The sequence below is a fragment of the Leucopleurus acutus genome, assembly GCF_964270905.1.
Source record: "Leucopleurus acutus genome assembly, chromosome: 14".
Taxonomy (NCBI): Eukaryota; Metazoa; Chordata; class Mammalia; order Artiodactyla; family Delphinidae; genus Leucopleurus; species Leucopleurus acutus.
The window spans coordinates 15490743-15508966 of NC_139156.1; the positions used below are offsets into that span (position 1 = coordinate 15490743).

The window sequence follows — 18224 nt, forward strand, 5'->3', positions numbered from 1 at the left end:
AAGAGGATCATTCTCTGTGGTCATCCGGAACTAATAACCCAGGATGCGCCCTGGGAAGCTGGGGCTCAGGCCTCTGACAGGGGGTGCCGCATGCTGCAGTTGCTGCCTCTGGAAGGACCGATGCTGTTTCTGGGAGAGCTTAGGTAATATAGAGGCCAAAACCAACTGCTGAGAACCCACTGCTGAGCTGGTATGTCAGGAACAGCAAGTAAACACAGAGAAGTTCCTTTTCTCCTCTGGTTTCCCCTTCTCCTCTGGAACCCCTTATTGACAAAAGCTAGAAAGCTAGCTAGTAAAGAAGAAATCTAATGTGTGGAATCCCAGCCCTACATCATAAAGAATAGAGAAGAGTGGATTTGGAACAGAAGGACAAGAACTTCATAACCTGCAAGAAACTCCCCTCATCCCCTCTACTTTAAAAAGCAAACCTCTCAAAGACACACACTCTCTTGGACTCCCCTCCCCTTGCCATAGCCAGACAGGGTTTTGGTAAATATTGGTTGAGCATCACGGATGATATGACTATAATCCTGCGCCACAGCACAATCCATTCAGGATCTCAGATCTCAATACTTATGGACACAGCACTCAATGACAGTGTTTCATGTATTCAGCTAGAAAGGTTTTTTCCACTCCATTCAGGATCAGTTTGGAAAGTCACATCAGGAGAGCAGAGCCCTGCCTTTCTGATAAGTGGCACAGCCTCTTGATGTCAGTGGTCCTTATGCACAGAGATGCTGAAAGTAGTTTAACTACTCCTGTAAAATACCTTTTTCTTCTTCTTTTTTTTTTTTTAAATCATTGTAAGGGACAGGGATCAGCTCAGCTTCCATGGTGATGTGGGGATTTCTGAAGAGTTTGCAGATTAAAAAAATGTAATGCAGGGTCTGAGAAACTTGTAAGGTCTTTCTACATATAATCCTAGAACCAGCAGAAAAGCTCAGCATCTACATCTACCCAACATCTTTCTTATCCAAAAAAGGCTGAGAGTGAGGATTTCTGTTTTAAGGCATTATGGCATCAGTTGAGTGACTGATCACACAGCTCAATGGAGGAAGGGCCAAAATACAATAGTCTTGGATCAGAAAGTATAGCAAAGGCAGGCTGCATCATGAGGACAAAGAACTTTTCATAATGGCCTTAAAACGGTGTTGATATTGAAATGCTCAGCCCAGAATTATCTACGTCAAATTAATTACACTTCCCTAGTCTTTTTCTTTCTATTGAAATAAAAATGATAATAAATGAGCAAAACACTACTTGGCAAGATATATATCAGCTTTTTCTTTGAAAGACTCAGAACTCAATGAATATCAATTATATTATAAGCTATGCATATAAAGATTCCAACCATTAAGAACTGTGCAGAAGATGGTGGAAGAGTAAGATGTGGAGATCACCTTCCTCCCCACAGATATATCAGAAATACATCTACATGTGGAACAACTCCTACAGAACACCCACTGAACGCTGGCAGAAGACCTCAGACCTGCCAAAAGGCAAGAAACTCCCCACGTACCTGGTCATGTGGATGAAAGGCTCTTCGTGCTACAGCCAGGAGTCAGTGCTGTGTCTCTGAGGTGGGAGAGCCAACTTCAGGACACTGGTCCACAAGAGACTTCCCAGCTCCATGTAATATCAAACGGCGAAAATCTCCCAGAGATCTCCATCTCAACACCAACACCCAGCTTCACTCAACAACCAGCAAGCTACAGTGCTGGACATCCTACGCCAAACAACTAGCAAGACAGGAACACAACCTCACCCATTAGCAGAGAGGCTGCCTAAAATCATAACAAGGCCACAGACACCCCAAAACACACCACCAGACGTGGACCTGCCCACCAGAAAGACAAGATCCAGCCTCATCCACCAGAACACAGGCACTAGTCCCCTCCACCAGGAAGCCTACACAACCCACTGAACCAACCTTAGCCACTGGGGACAGACACCAAAAACAACGGGAACTACGAACCTGCAGCCTGCAAAAAGGAGACCCCAAACACAGTAAGATAAGCACAATGAGAAGACAGGAAAACACACAGCAGATGAAGGAGCAAGATAAAAACCCACCAGACCTAACAAATGAAGAGGAAGTAGGCAGTCTACCTGAAAAAGTTTTCAGAATAATGATAGTAAAGATGATCCAAAATCTTGAAATAGAATAGAGAAAATTCAAGAAACATTTAACAAGGACCTAGAAGAACTAACGAGGAAACAAGCAACGATGAACAACACAATAAATGAAATTAAAAATACTCTAGATGGGATCAATAGCAGAATAACTGGGGCAGAAGAATGGATAAGTGACCTGGAAGATAAAATAGTGGAAATAACTACTGCAGAGCAGAATAAAGAAAAAAGAATGAAAAGAACTGAGGACAGTCTCAGAGACCTCTGGGACAACATTAAACTCACCAACATTCGAATTATAGGGGTCCCAGAAGAAGAAGAGAAAAAAAAAGGGACTGAGAAAATATTTGAAGAGATTATAGTTGAAAACTTCCCTAATATGGGAAAGGAAATAGTCAATCAAGTCCAGGAAGCACAGAGAGTCCCATACAGGATAAATCCAAGGAGAAACACGCCAAGACACATATTAATCAAACTGTCAAAAATTAAATACAAAGAAAACATATTAAAAGCAGCAAGGGAAAAACAACAAATAACACACAAGGGAATCCCCATAAGGTTAACAGCTGATCTTTCAGCAGAAATTCTGCAAGGCAGAAGGGACCGGTGGACATATTTAAAGTGATGAAGGAGAAAAACCTACAACCAAGATTATTCTACCCGGCAAGGATCTCATTCAGATTTGACAGAGAAATTAAAACCTTTACAGATAAGAAAAAGCTGAGAGAGTTCAGAACCACCAAACCAGCTTTGCAACAAATGCTAAAGGAACTTCTCTAGGCAAGAAACACAAAAGAAGGAAAAGACCTACAATAACAAACCCAAAACAATTAAGAAAATGGGAATAGGAACATACATATCAATAATTACCTACATGTAAATGGATTAAATGCTCCCACCAAAAGACACAGACTGGCTGAATGGATACAAAAACACGACCCATATATACGCTGTCTCCAAGAGACCCACTTCCGACCTAGGGACACAAACAGACTGAAAGTGAGGGGATGGAAAAAGATATTCCATGCAAATGGAAACCAAAAGAAAGCTGGAGCAGCAATTCTCATATCAGACAAAATAGATTTTAAAATAAAGACTATTACAAGAGACAAAGAAGGACACTACATAATGATCAAGGGATCGATCCAAGAAGAAGATATAACAATTGTAAATATTTATGCACCCAACGTAGCAGCATCTCAATACATAAGGCAAATACTAACAGCCATAAAAGGGGAAATCGACAGTAACACATTCATAGTAGGGGACTTTAACATCTCACTTCCACCAATGGACAAATCGTCCAAAATGAAAATAAATAAGGAAACACAAGCTTTAAATGATACATTAAACAAGATGGACTTAATTGATATTTATAGGACATTCCATCCAAAAACAACAGAATACACATTTTTCTCAAGTGCTCATGGAACATTCTCCAGGATAGATCACATCTTGGGTCACAAATCAAGCCTTGGTATATTTAAGAAAATTGAAATCGTATCAAGTATCTTTTCTGACCACAGCGCTATGAGACTAGATATCAATTACAGGAAACAAACTAAAAAATACAAACATATGGAGGGTAAACAATATGCTACTAAATAACCAAGAAGTCACTGGAGAAATCAAAGAGAAAATCAAAAATACCTAGAAACAAATGACAATGAAAACACGATGACACAAAACCTACGGGATGCAGCAAGAGCAGTTCTAAGAGGGAAGTTTATAGCAATACAATCCTACCTTAAGAAACAGGAACCATCTCGAACAAACAACCTAACCTTGCACCTAAAGCAATGAGAGAAAGAAGAACAAAAAACCCCCCAATGTTAGCAGAAGGAAAGAAATCATAAAGATCAGATCGGAAATAAATGAAAAAGAAATGAAGGAAACGATAGCAAAGGTCAATAAAACTAAAGGCTGGTTCTTTGAGAAGATAAACAAAATTGATAAACCATTAGCCAGACTCATCAAGAAAAAAAGGGAGAAGACTCAAATCAATAGAATTAGAAATGAAAAAGGAGAAGTAACAACTGACACTGCAGAAATACAAAAGATCATGAGATTACTACAAGCAACTCTATGCCAATAAAATGGACAACCTGGAAGAAATGGACAAATTCTTAGAAATGCACAACCTGCCAAGACTGAATCAGGAAGAAGTAGAAAATATGAACAGACCAATCACAAGCACTGAAATTGAAACTGTGATTAAAAACCTTCCAACAAACAAAAGCCCAGAACCAGATGGCTTCACAGGCGAATTCTATCAAACATTTAGAGAACAGCTAACACCTATTCTTCTCAAACTCCTCCAAAACATAGCAGAGGGAGGAACACTCCCAAACTCATTCTACGAGGCCACCATCACCCTGATACCAAAACCAGACAAGGATGTCACAAAGAAAGAAAACAACAGACCAGTATCACTGATGAACATAGATGCAAAAATCCTCAACAAAATACTAGCAAACAGAATCCAACAGCACATTAAAAGGATCATACACCATGATCAAGTGGGGTTTATCCCAGGAATGCAAGGATTCTTCAATATATGCAAATCAATCAACGTGATACACCATATTAACAAATTGAAGGAGAAAAACCATATGAACATCTCAATAGATGCAGAGAAAGCTTTCGACAAAATTCAACACCCATTTATGCTAAAAACTTGAGAGAAAGTAGGCATAGAGGGAACTTACCTCACCATAATAAAGGCCATATATGACAAACCTACAGCCAACATCATCCTCAATGGTGAAAAACTGAAATCATTTACACTAAGATCAGGAACAAGACAAGGTTGCCCACTCTCACCACTCTTATTCAACATAGTTTTGGAAGTTTTAGCCACAACAATCAGAGAAGAAAAGGAAATAAAAGGAATTCAAATTCGAAAAGAAGAAGTAAAGCTGTCACTGTTTGCAGATGACATGATACTATACATAGAGAATCCTAAAGATGCTACCAGAAAACTACTAGAGCTAATCAATGAATTTGGTAAAGTAGCAGGATACAAAATTAATGCACAGAAATCTCTGGCATTCCTATACACTAATGATGAAAAATCTGAAAGTGAAATTAAGAAAACACTCCCATTTACCACTGCAACAAAAAGAATAAAATATCTAGGAATAAACTTACCTAAGGAGACAAAAGACCTGTATGCAGAAAATTATAAGACACTGATGAAAGAAATTAAAGATGATACAAGTAGGTGGAGAGATATACCATGTTCTTGGATTGGAAGAATCAACATTGTGAAAATGACTCTACGACCCAAAGCAATCTACAGATTCAATGCAATCCCTATCAAACTACCACTGGCATTTTTCACAGAACTAGAACAAAAAGTTTCACAATTTGTATGGAAACACAAAAGACCCCGAATAGCCAAAGCAATCTTGAGAAAGAAAAACGGAGCTGGAGGAATCAGGCTCTCTGACTTCAGAGTATACTACAAAGCTACAGTAATCAAGACAGTATGGTACTGGCACAAAAACAGAAAGATAGATCAATGGAACAGGATAGAAAGCCCAGAGATAAACCCACACACATATGGTCACCTTATCTTTAATAAAGGAGGCAGGAATGTACAGTGGAGAAAGGACAGCCTCTTCAATAAGTGGTGCTGGGAAAACTGGACAGGTACAGGTAAAAGTATGAGATTAGAACACTCCCTAACACCATACACAGAAATAAGCTCAAAATGGATTAAAGACCTAAGTGTAAGGCCAGAAACTATCATTAGAGGAAAACATAGGCAGAACACTCTATGACATACATCACAGCAAGATCCTTTTTTGACCCACTTCCTAAAGAAATGGAAATAAAAACAAAAATAAACAAATGGGACCTAATGAAACTTAAAAGCTTTTGCACAGCAAAGGAAACCATAAATAAGACAAAAAGACAACCCTCAGAATGGGAGAAAATATTTGCAAATGAAGCAACTGACAAAGGATTAATGTCCAAAATTTACAAGCAGTTCACGCAGCTCAATAACAAAAAAACAAACAACCCAATCCAAAAATGGGCAGAAGACCTAAACAGACATTTCCCCAAAGAAGATATACAGATTGCCAACAAACACATGAAAGAATGCTCAACATCATTAATCGTTAGAGAAATGCAAATCAAAACTACAAGGAGATATCATCTCACACTGGTCAGAATGGCCATCGTCAAAAAATCTAGAAACGGGCTTCCCTGGTGGCGCAGTGGTTGAGAGTCCACCTGCCGATGCAGGGGACACGGTTCGTGCCCCGGTCCGGAAAGATGCCACGTGCTGCGGAGCAGCTGGGCTCGTAAGCCATGGCCGCTGGGCCTGTGCGTCCGGAGCCTGTGCTCCGCAATGGGAGAGGCCACAACAGTGAAAGGCCTGCGTACTGCAAAAAGAAAAAAAGAAAAAAAAAATCTAGAAACAATAAATGCTGGAGAGGGTGTGGAGAAAAGGGAATACTCTTGCACTGCTGGTGGGAATGTGAATTGGTACAGACACTATGGAGAACAGTATGGAGGTTCCTTAAAAAACTACAAATAGAACTACCATATGACCCAGCAATCCCACTACTGGGTATATACCCTGAGAAAACCATTATTCAAAAAGAGTCATGTACCAGAATGTTCACTGCAGCTCTGTTTACAATAGCCAGGAGATGGAAGCAACCTAAGTGTCCATTATCGGATGAATGGATAAAGAAGATGTGGCACATATATACAATGGAATATTACTCAGCCATAAAAAGAAACGAAATTGAGTTATTTGTAGTGAGGTGGATGGACCTAGAGTCTGTCATACAGAGTGAATTAGTCACAAAGAGAAAGACAAATACCGTATGCTAACACATATATATGGAATCTAAGAAAAAAAAAATGTCATGAAGAACCTAGGGTAAGATGGGAATAAAGACACAGACCTACCAGAGAATGGACTTGAGGACACGGGGAGCGGGAAGGGTAAGCTGTGACAAAGTGAGAGAGTGGCATGGACATATATATATACACTACCAAACGTAAAATAGATAGCTAGTGGGAAGCAGCCGCATAGCACAGGGAGATCAGCTCGGTTGTTTGTGACCACCTAGAGGGGTGGGATAGGGAGGGTGGGAGGGAGGGAGACGCAAGAGGGAAGAGATATGGGAACATATGTATATGTAAAACTGATTCACTTTGTTATAAAGCAGAAACTAACACACCATTGTAAAGCAATTATACTCCAATAAAGATGTAAAAAAAAAAGAAAAACTGTGCAAATTTTATTTCAGTGTCAAATTCCAAAGAAAAACACCTAGAAATTGCTATGCACATTTGCACTTACAGCTTTTCTTTTTAGGATGTGGTTTTGAACCCAGACTCCAATGAGTCATGTGCTCTTGCCGACAGTATTTTCAGGGAAAGGCTTTCCTGAAGCTGCATCACACTGACTCATTTTAAGGAAAATGCACGTCTTCGTAAAACAGAACCTATTGTCAAGGAGTCCAAGGTATACAGACTATTGGGATAATATTTATATCCTAAAAGTAGACGTTACCTTCCCGACTTCCCTTTCTGTTGGAGCCCAAAAGCAATTCGAGTTAAGAAAAAGATGTTCTATTCCTAATCATTTCTAAAACGGAACTGAAATAATGATCGCAGGACACCCAAATAATTGAAGCGGCCAACAAAGATTACAGAATCATAAAATGCTCTGTGACTTGCTACACTGTTGATAATAGCAACAGGATAAAGAGATTTAAGAACGAAAGCATATTTTAAACATGGAAGAATAATGTTTGAGGAATGGCCAATTTGTTTCCCTCTAGAAATCTTGTACATGGTTCTCTTGGGAAGTCTGATCAATTAAAACCGTACGTGCTATTCTATTTATGAGTGGAATGAGGAATACATTTCTCGTGTTATTACATAAATGAATCTCATCTTCAGGGCTTTGAAATATAACTTTACCCAGACTATAGCGAATTTGGGTACCATCTCATCTTTCTGCATAACAGTGAAATTGATTTTATGATTCCTTACTCATAAATTACAGGACTGAGGCAGTAACAGACTTGGAGATGCTTTTGCTTTGTCTCCTCGAGTCTCAGAGGCTGCGCATGTCACTTGCTCTTTTTTTCTTCTTTTTTTTTTTTCTGAGCCACAGATAGCTCCTCAAGCTTGCAATTCTGGATATAGTTCTCAACCGAAAAATGTGTTTTGAAAAAGACTGATCTGTTAGACCCAGAATGTGTTCTTGGCTTATTCAGATCTTCCAACCTGGATATCTCCCCTGAAAACTTTAGCACATCATTGGTATTAAATATTTTGTTAAGAATTAATAGAATGCATGCAATTAATTAATCACCATGCAAATGAATGTATATAACATGGGTACCATTATGAAACTAAGCTACAAAACTCAAAGGATGTCTTTTCTCCTCACCTTTGCAATGAGAGCAAAGTAACCCATGGTAGTATTTGAATTCCTGATGCTCCTACTGGGTCCTACATTCGTGTCAGGATTTGGCTACTTAGTCAAGAGAATCAATACCTTAAGGCCCTTTATAAGAGGATCTCTGTTAATTCCTTCATATACTGATTAGTCTAACTAGAGGGAAGAGTAAGGTCATATAAAATTATAAGGCACGCTGCATTTCCTTTAATTCCTCAGACTCACTCCTGGGAGATCAGGTAATTCCTTGAGGTTACCTCAAGAAGGCTGAGGTTAGGAAGGGAAACAGAAGTCAGGTTTCCTCATCTTGTCCTGGCAGGTGTGACCCCCAGCCTGTCCACCTGCCTTCTAGCCTGACCCCTGCCTTCAATTTCAGGAACGGATGGAGTTATGAGAAACAGTGGAAGTTTACACATTCCATCTTCACACACATCCAGCATGTGGCTTCCAAATTCACCTTTTCTGTCTCCATCAGCCCATTTCGTTCTCTCTTAATTGGATACGCAGCGACCTGTGCCCCAATCCAGGAGAGAATAAAGGATGCGGTCAAAGGAGCCTTGAGTTCAAGCCGGGAGAAAGGTTTGGTTCCACAGATTTACTAAACCAAATCCTACCCTCATGTTCCGATCATTTTTTTAAGCCTTCTTAAATCTTTTGGTTTTAATATTTCAATTGACTTTTTGCCTTCTCTCTATATGATGGTTCTAGAAAGAGATCATTTAAATCAGAACAGCTAATTACTTCTCAGCAATTGAAAAAACGTGGGCCCAAAGGCACAATTATTTAGGCTGGTGCTTTATACCAATCTCAGAATGAAGAAGGTGAAAGGCAACGGTTAATCATGGTAAATGTAACAGAATACAGAACAGTTGTCTATTTATCGCTGAGTTGACTTTATCATTACGACTTCTCAGAGTATCTGGCCTATCTGCACTCACAAGTAAGGATATAATTCAGTCAAGACTTGAGTTTTAGATTTTCTCTTTTGATGACCTGCAACACGACTTCCTCTCCCTGTGCTCTCACAATGCTTCGGCGCTGTCGCTCTAACAGTATTCCGGTGTGCAGCGTTCCTTATTTTTGTCAGCACACTGAACCGAGACTGTGACTTGGTGAGGGCAGAAAAGCTTCTGCTTACTTGTTTTCCTAGCATCTTAAAACTTGGTTCATAAGAAGTCCCCAATATTTGTCGAGTAAACCAAATTATTGTTTTGGTTCGGTTTTAGATGACATGTTAGTATCCTATTTCTGATACATTTTTAGAAATGCCATCATAACACAAATAAAACCCCAAATGCGCACAACAGTCAAACCATAAGAGTAGGTCAGACAGGCTTAGATGAAATCTTTCTAATGTGGGTAGTAGGGTGTAGATCAAGTAAATTTAAAAACCGGTCTCCTATGAGGCGAGGCCCATAGGTAATAACTTTCCTAACTGGCTTTAGACCAACTAAAACCTATTTCTTCCATGGAAACTTCAGCATCAAACAGTCACACAGTGGTTTTGCCTTGTTTTTGATAAAGAGGTACAGCTTTTACCTGAAAGACTTTAACAAAATTTCAACCTTAACAACTTTATTCTTTAAATTCCCTTGAGATAACTAGTTTTCTAGATGGAACAGTGCAGAATTCTGAACCAGGTTTTTGGACTGGGGATCTGATTATGCATTCCTAAAATGCAGTTTTCTTTCGAAGGAGCTCAAGATAAGGAGGTAATTTTAACTCTTCAATGCCTAAACCTTACCTCCCTTGCATCCTTAAACCTGTTACCTTCCTTATTTCCTTCTAAAACTATTTTGAGGAACACTGGCTGAAAAGAATCATGGGTAGGAGGGATTAGTAACTAGATTTTTCTCTTCCTCGTTGTGCCATGCAGTACATGTTTCTTTCAGTTTCCAACTAAGGGACTTTGGCAAATACTCAAGTGAATGGAATAAGCCTAGAGTCAAATTGTTTTAAATGTCAGTTAAAGAGAGAAGTTTTTATGTGTTATAAATCTATTAAGAAATAATGCTTAGGGCTTCCCTGGTTGTGCAGTGGTTGGGAATACGCCTGCCGATACAGGGGACATGGGTTCGAGCCCTGGTCCGGGAAGATCCCACATGCCGCGGAGCAACAAAGCCCGTGCACCACAACTACTGAGCCTGCGCTCTAGAGCCCGTGAACCACAACTCCTGAAGCCCGCGTGCTTAGAGCCCGTGCTCCGCAACGAGAAGCCACCGCAATGAGAAGCCTACGCACCACAACGAAGAGTAGCCCCCGCTTGCCGCAACTAGAGAAAGCCTGCACACAGCAGCAAAGACCCAAATCCAGCCAAAAATAAATAAATAAAATACATAAACTTATATAAAAAAAAATAATGCTTACAGTGAATTATATTTCTAAGACTTATATAACCATTCCTTCCTTTAGGGAAATGGTTATTATGGTAGGGTGGAAAATATCAATACATGTAAGGCTCACCCAGAGGGATTTTTCAAGCTATACATTCCCCCACCACAAATATTCTGATATATTCCTCTTTGTTCTCTCTCTGGAATCAATGCTATAATGAACCACTGACTGCTGTGTGTCATACCCTTTTGTATGTTATGAATTATTATTTTAGATTTATCAGGGAATGAAATGTTTCCAATTACAATTCTACAAAAATACAAGACAACATTTTGTTTAAATTACGTTATTTATTTTTAGATCATCCCTCTTAGTCCTGCATGCATTGTTAGCACAAAAAGTTGAACTTGATCACAACCTCCTTTGAAGAGATATTAGGTACATAATCACCATCTGAAGAGTTTCTTCACAGATGGCCCAAGATTTCCAGGCCTTGGTAACACTGTCAGTAACCTATACAATGTACAATAGAAAAATTTACCAAATATCCTTTGTTTAATGTAAACAAGGCAGGAGGCAAAACAGAGTATTATAGTAACACTATTTTACAGGGCCCAGAAATATGATTATCTATCATGTTTCAACACAACAAGTGTCACAATGACATGCATATTTTCATTAATCGTACAACCCAAAATATAATTACCATATAAATTGTGATTTTAGCACTTCACTGTAACTTCTGTCAATACCTATAAACTTCATAATGAAATGGTAATTGTATATTAATGCAATAATTTATGGAAATATGTTACCATGAATTATGAAGTAATTCCATAATTTGTGCCCCGTAAAATTAAGTGTAATAATCTTTACACTAGCAACAGTGTAAGCAAGCTAAGGATTTTGGTCCTTACAGATATATACACATATATATACACACATGTACACACACAATAATGTACAATTAAACCAAAAAGCTATGAATCCACTCATAGCTTATATATTGCACAGATAGATACATTATGAGAACCTTACATAGTCAATGTGAGTACTACAATGATAATTGGCTGGCTAAGGACACATTTTGAGTTCTATCACGTAAAGAATGTGGCTCATTACTAAAAAAAATAAACCCAAAGACTATACTGTTAGAAAGTTAAAAAAAAAGAATGTGCATGCCCATTTACACCAATGTGAAGCAAGGCTAAAATTCAGTTTGGAATTTGTCATGGCAATCGATTGCTAGGGTGGTACTGCCCACTCAACACAGTGCACATCAGTCACTGTTTTGCAAATACTGAGGAACAGAAATAGCTTCTGAAAGACAGTACACAAATGGCTAGTCATGGAGGACAATGTTTCACCAACAAATCCAACTCACTGTGAGAACTTGTGCTGGCTCTAGGTCTGAACTAAATACGAAGAAGAAAGGAAGGAAAGACAGTAGCAAACTTAGAAGAGAAACAAATTATATCTTAAGCTTTAGCTGATTACAAATCAAAGTCATTACAATAACTTAGGAAAATAATTATCTTTTAAGAAGCAGCATACACACACACAAATATGAATTAAAGCTTCTCTGAGCTTGGTTTCATGGATTAGCCAAAAGGTCCTACGGTGAAAGCAAGAATAAAATCGTATTTGGTTTGAGAGGTAACATCATTGCCATTACACCTATCGAATGCTGCAAAAACATTAAGAAATATCTAATCTCTTAATGGTCTATTTTAAGTACACCTCCATCAAAGTAGACTACAACTACATCTAAAAATGAAGATGTTGCAGCATTCCTTCATCAATAAATACAGCAAACACAATAATGCTTTCCTATCGTTAAAAATCATTTAAAGAAAATCATGCACAAAGTAACTATCTCCCACCTGTTTTTTCATTGTTTCGCTCAATAAATTTCCTAGAGTGAGCTAACAGAGATTTGCATTAAATTAGAAATTTAGTTTTGTTGTTGTTGTTTTAACAGTGGTAAGCATTCTAGAGCCAAGAATATTCATAATTTTCAACATTTTGTTGCTAATAAATAGCAACAACTAACTATAAAATAAATCAGAAAACGAATACAACAAAATTAGCAGTAGGTGTAAAGTATGCTTCCATACACACGCTACATGATGTATAGATACAAACATGCTACACAAAACAACTTCTTAGAACGGGCAGCTACAGTTCCTTTCAGGCTGGAAGGTTTGCCTAGTCTGCTCCCCCGAATATCAGTAAAGGAAAAGGTAAAGAGGAAAGTGCTGCTGCTTAACATTCCAACTGAAAAAATAAAACAAAAACCCAAGGAAGCTTAAAAGCAATATTTGAGTGATAAGTATCACTTAAAGGAAGAAGAGAAAGTGGATTAGCAAACGCCACTTTGTAAATCAAGTACCAGCATGCCATGCACAGTGCAGCTCTGCCAGCTACCCATGTCACACGCTCCTACACACGCACCCATCCACACATAGACCAATTTACCCAAGTCCTTTCATATGTAAACAGGTCAGACTTGCTGGTTTGTTTTAAAATCTCTTCAGAATGATTTAAAACAAAAGACTGAACAAAATGGAAAAAAAAAATGTAAACATTCAGGAGGCCATTGGCATTTTGATTGCTGCCACCTACACGCTACCATGCATTTCAATAAGGAAATCAAATTATAAAGCAATTTTCAGAGAGGGAGGGAGAGAGAGAAAAAAAAGGGTCTCAACCCAATACATGTTAATTAGCTTAAAAAATACTATTTCAGTAAACACTACCAACAGTGGGCACATATTCAACATTGTTGCAAAAATGACAAAGTTTAAATAAACTGGGACCCATACATGAAAATCAATCACTAACGAGGCTATGTGCACAAGAGAGTAAAAGAAGGTTTCTTTAAAAAATATATATATTATATTAATCAAGAATTTCATTATCATATTAAATTGTTTTTCTTAGAAAAGCTGAAGAAAGTTAATGGTGCTCTACACATTTTTATCTTCTATTATTAATTCATTTGATGGTTCCTAAATTGTATTTTTTTCTCACTTACAGTTTTTTTCAATATTTTGTTTGATAAGAATTCTGACCTTAAAAAGTTATAAAATTAGGTGTTTTTTTTTTTTCTGCTACTTATTAATCCAAAAGAATATAAGCATTTGAGTCCCAGAGAATGTCAAAATGCCTTGCTACCTAAAAGGATGTTAAATTAACAGAAATATCATCAAAGTCATGACATCAGAAATTTTGCAGCTTTTCACACAGGCATTAGAAATGCTTATTTCCTGAAGTTCCTTTGATTGTATCCTGGACTCAAGGATGTGCAACTTTATGTCTAGAACCATTACGATAAAGTCAACATCACACAACATTGCACTGAGTGTCCACTCAGTGGGTTCTGAATGGTTCTGTCCAGTTTACAGCAATGCTTCATTTAAAAAGGCTTTTTATCCTCTTGTGGCTGGGTGGAACTGAGGCTTTTTTGATGAAATGCATACAACAGTTCTGTTCCCTTGGTTACTTGCAAGATGCCGTTTATGGTGTGGAGGCAGCATGGTATTTCACAAAGGCGATGGCCGCCAGCTCCTTACAGAACTCTTCCAGCACAATCACACCCTCCAGCAACGTGATGTGCTCGATACTGGGAAGGGAAAGCAGGCAATCAATCAATCGATGCAGGGTATTAGCAGATCATCAAGTTTTGGCAAAAGTTTTAGATAAACAACATGTAAAACGCTGACTTACATAGGGCCTTCAGGTTCCAGACCAAGTAATCGCTTTCTGACTAATAGAAGCTTGGGAGTAAAATCTTGAATACGCTGGATTCGAACCATGAGGTCTCCAACAACCTGTGTCACAGGGACAAAAGGAGCTCAGTCCCTAAACACCTCCATGGGGATTTTCAGGATAAAACAATACTCCATTTCCTATTACTAAATGAAGAATGTCACTTTTCACTATTCACATAACAATCTTTGACAAAGGACTCATAGCTATACCTTAAAATACAGAAGTTATATATACCACTTAAAAGAATGAATCTTTATTCTCCACATTCTGTAGTAAGATAATTATTTCTAAACAGTAAATATGTAACATTTTTTATTATGTGACACTAATTACACACAATGATATTAAGATGTTAATTGGTCGGATTTATCAATCCTAGAGAACATAACAAAACTGGTAACTCACCCTGACGATTACAGAGAAGAGAGATCTACAGCCAGAAGCAAGGTTCACATAAGGGTCCAAAAGGTACTCGTGTATGTGTGGATGAGGGAAGAGAGAAAGTCTAGATAACACTGATGTTACTTGTAAATTGACATCATATGGCTACGGAGAGGGAAAAACCAAAAAGATATTTGACATTATGTATAATGTATATACCTGAGCACTTAATTTACCATTTCCATTTGTCTTCTTAAGAAAAAGGAGAATCTACCATCTCATTCCTCCTGCTACATGCTCTTCTACAATGAAAATATCTATAACTAAATTAGCTCTAGCTCACACCACCTTAGTCAAAGTGCATATATCACAGTCCTAAAACTTAAAATAAAAGGTATGCACATAAACATACAGAATAAAATAAATGTATAACAAAGTCAGAATGTCTCTGTTTTATGCGGGTGGTTTTATGTAGTAAAATAGTTCAAGAGGTCATCAAAACTCACCAAAGAGTCATATGTAATATTAATTACAAACAATAGAAGACATTACATGTAAGACCAAAGATAGAAGGGAAGGTATTAAAATCTTTTATAGTAGTCTAGTTTTAGAAATGATAATCCTCGTCTCTTAAATTATTCAACTACTGCCAATTACCAAAAGCATGTATACAACAAAGTCATATACGTCACAGAACCCTGTCAACAGAATGAAAGTACTTGGGGGTGGAAATAACTACCATATGCCTCAAAAGTGAACGAGAAGATTCAAAATCATGATTACAGACAGGGATCACCACCTTTACTGTGCAAGAGCATTAATTCTTCCAAAACAATGTCTGTGTACATCTGTGTATACTTTTTTGTATGTATCACAATTTTACTTGAATTCTGTTTTTTAATATTTAATCTGTTTCTCCTTCGTAGGAAGCAGCTTGGAGGTGCTTTACGGAGTATGTGTCAAAATCCAAGCAAAATGCATAATGTACAAAAAGAGTTGCTATTATTGTGCCTAGAACTTTCAACAGAAATCTCTCATCCCTTCCAGTTTTCTTCTTCTAAGCAGCCAAAGGCAACTAAGTGGCTGAAACAAAACCGACTTCAGTGAGAAGGTTGGAAAGAACCTAGGTGACTGGATCAGTGAGAAACAGATGCTGCAGCAGGAGCAAGGGAAAAGTGATTCAGGACCAAGTTGATATTGACAACAGAATCTGAATGTTTTACCCTCATTCACTGAGCAGCTTTTAAGCCCTTGATCATAATGAATACCAATCCAGAAGTGAATATTTGACATTTAAAGGACAGCAAATGCTTAAGCACGTGCCAGAAGATATCAAAGATACTGTTATTTGAACAAAAGCTCAAGTCCTGTGCTAAGGTCCAATTTTAGTCTTTTTTGCTTACTACTAGATACATGAACACAGATTTTCTGAAAGAAGAAAAACTACCCCTAAGTCACTCTTATTCACAATCTAGCCTTAAGCAAGATAAATGAAAGGAGATACGATTCATATTAAACGTAGTCTGAAGGGCATCTTTTCCTATTTGATAATATTTGCAATAGACTCAGTGCAAAACAAACAATGAATTCACATTAAATTGTATTTTAGGCACAAAGGAAAACATTTAAAAAAATCTTTAAGAAGAATGCAATTGGTAAAATGTGGACAAAATCATTTAAAATACAACGTAAGTACAGTATTGTATATGACTTCATTTCAGATGGTTCAGAGTTTTAGGTCACTAAATTCTGCCATTTACAGGTACTTAAATAAATTGAGAAAATTTGGCTTCAAACAACTATATATTGCCACTTAAACTCTGTATTTTCTCTATATGGTGTTTGTTAGTTTGGTTTTAAGCTTTTTTTGAACAAGAATCTATATCTTTGGTTGTTTAAGAAACTTAAGGCTGACTCAGATTATATTTTAAAAAATTTGTTTTAGAGTCTTTATTGAATTTGTTACAATATTGCTTCTGTTTTATGTTTTGTGTTTTTTGGCCCGGGAGGCATGTGGGATCTTAGCTCCCCAACCAGGGATCAAACCAGCACCACCTGCGCTGGAAGGCAAAGTCTTAACCACTGGACCACCAGGAAGTCCCAGATTATATTTTAATGTTGTGAAAATGAAGATAAATTTCAGCTAGATAGAAACTGTTCCACCATACTCTGAACTGGTCTTTACTTCACTAGTCTCTTTCTCCTACTTTAAAGTAGTAACTTTAAAACAAGCTGGCCTTTTAGAGGGTTGCTAACAGCAACTGTTTGTATCTATTATTTCGAATCCCTCCCATTTGTACTTTATACAGTATTCACCTGAAATAAAAGTTAACCAGATTTTTCTGACACGTTAAAGTGCACTTGGCCCATTTTTGATTGAGCTCACCCTAAATACAAGATCTGAATTTTGGAACAATAAACTTTGACTTAAAAGCATACTGAGGGCTTTCCTGGGGGTCCAGTGGTTAAGAATCCGCCTGCCAATGCAGGCGACATGGGTGCGAGCCCTGGTCCGGGAAGATCCCACATGCCGTGGAGCAACTAAGCCCGTGTGCCACAACTACTGAAGCCCACGTGCCTAGAGCCCGTGCTCCACTACAAGAGAAGCCACCGCAATGAGAAGCCCGAGCACCACAACGAAGACAACAGCAACTAGAGAAAAGTCCATGTGCAGCAACGGAGACCCAACGCAGCCAAAAATAAATAAAATTAAAAAAAAAAAGCAGCATACTGATGTCGGACTTCTCTGGTGGCGCAGTCGTTAAGAATCCGCCTGCCAACGCAGGGGACACGGGTTCGAGCCCTGATCCAGGAAGATCCCACATGCCGCGGAGCAACTAAGCCAGTGCACCACAACTACTGAGGCTGTGCTCTAGAGCCCGTGCGCCACAACTACTGAGCCTGTGTGCCTAGAGCCCACGCTCCGCAAAAAGAGGAGCCCCCGCTTGCCACAACTAGAGAAAGCCCACGCGCAGCAATGAAGACCCAATGCAGCCAAAAAAAAAAGCATACGGATGTCACCTGCAAACTCAGTCGCAACCCTTTTATTAAAGGCCAAGTATGTAGATGGTCAAAATAATAAGAAATAAGTCAAATTTTTAAAAATCTCAACAACTTGATAGTCTCGGAAATTTCTTATAACACCTGCATTTAACAAGATTTTATA

At 38.2% G+C, this 18224-nt stretch overlaps 1 protein-coding gene across 2 annotated transcripts in view; it reads right to left on the reverse strand.

Moving 5' to 3' along the window:
- Positions 1 to 11185: 11185 nt before the first annotated feature.
- FHIP2A (FHF complex subunit HOOK interacting protein 2A) overlaps positions 11186 to 18224 on the reverse strand; it is a 35981-nt gene continuing 28942 nt past the window's right edge. Inside the window, exons 15-17 of one of the 2 annotated variants that reach the window (XM_082854661.1) lie at positions 15083 to 15223; positions 14633 to 14736; positions 11186 to 14528 (exon numbers count right to left, since the gene is read on the reverse strand). In XM_082854661.1, coding sequence (XP_082710787.1) covers positions 14423 to 14528; positions 14633 to 14736; positions 15083 to 15223 — 351 coding nt within the window. In that variant the 3' untranslated portion in view covers positions 11186 to 14422. The remainder of the gene's footprint in view (positions 14529 to 14632; positions 14737 to 15082; positions 15224 to 18224) is intronic. The other variant, XM_082854662.1, reaches the window with a different exon arrangement.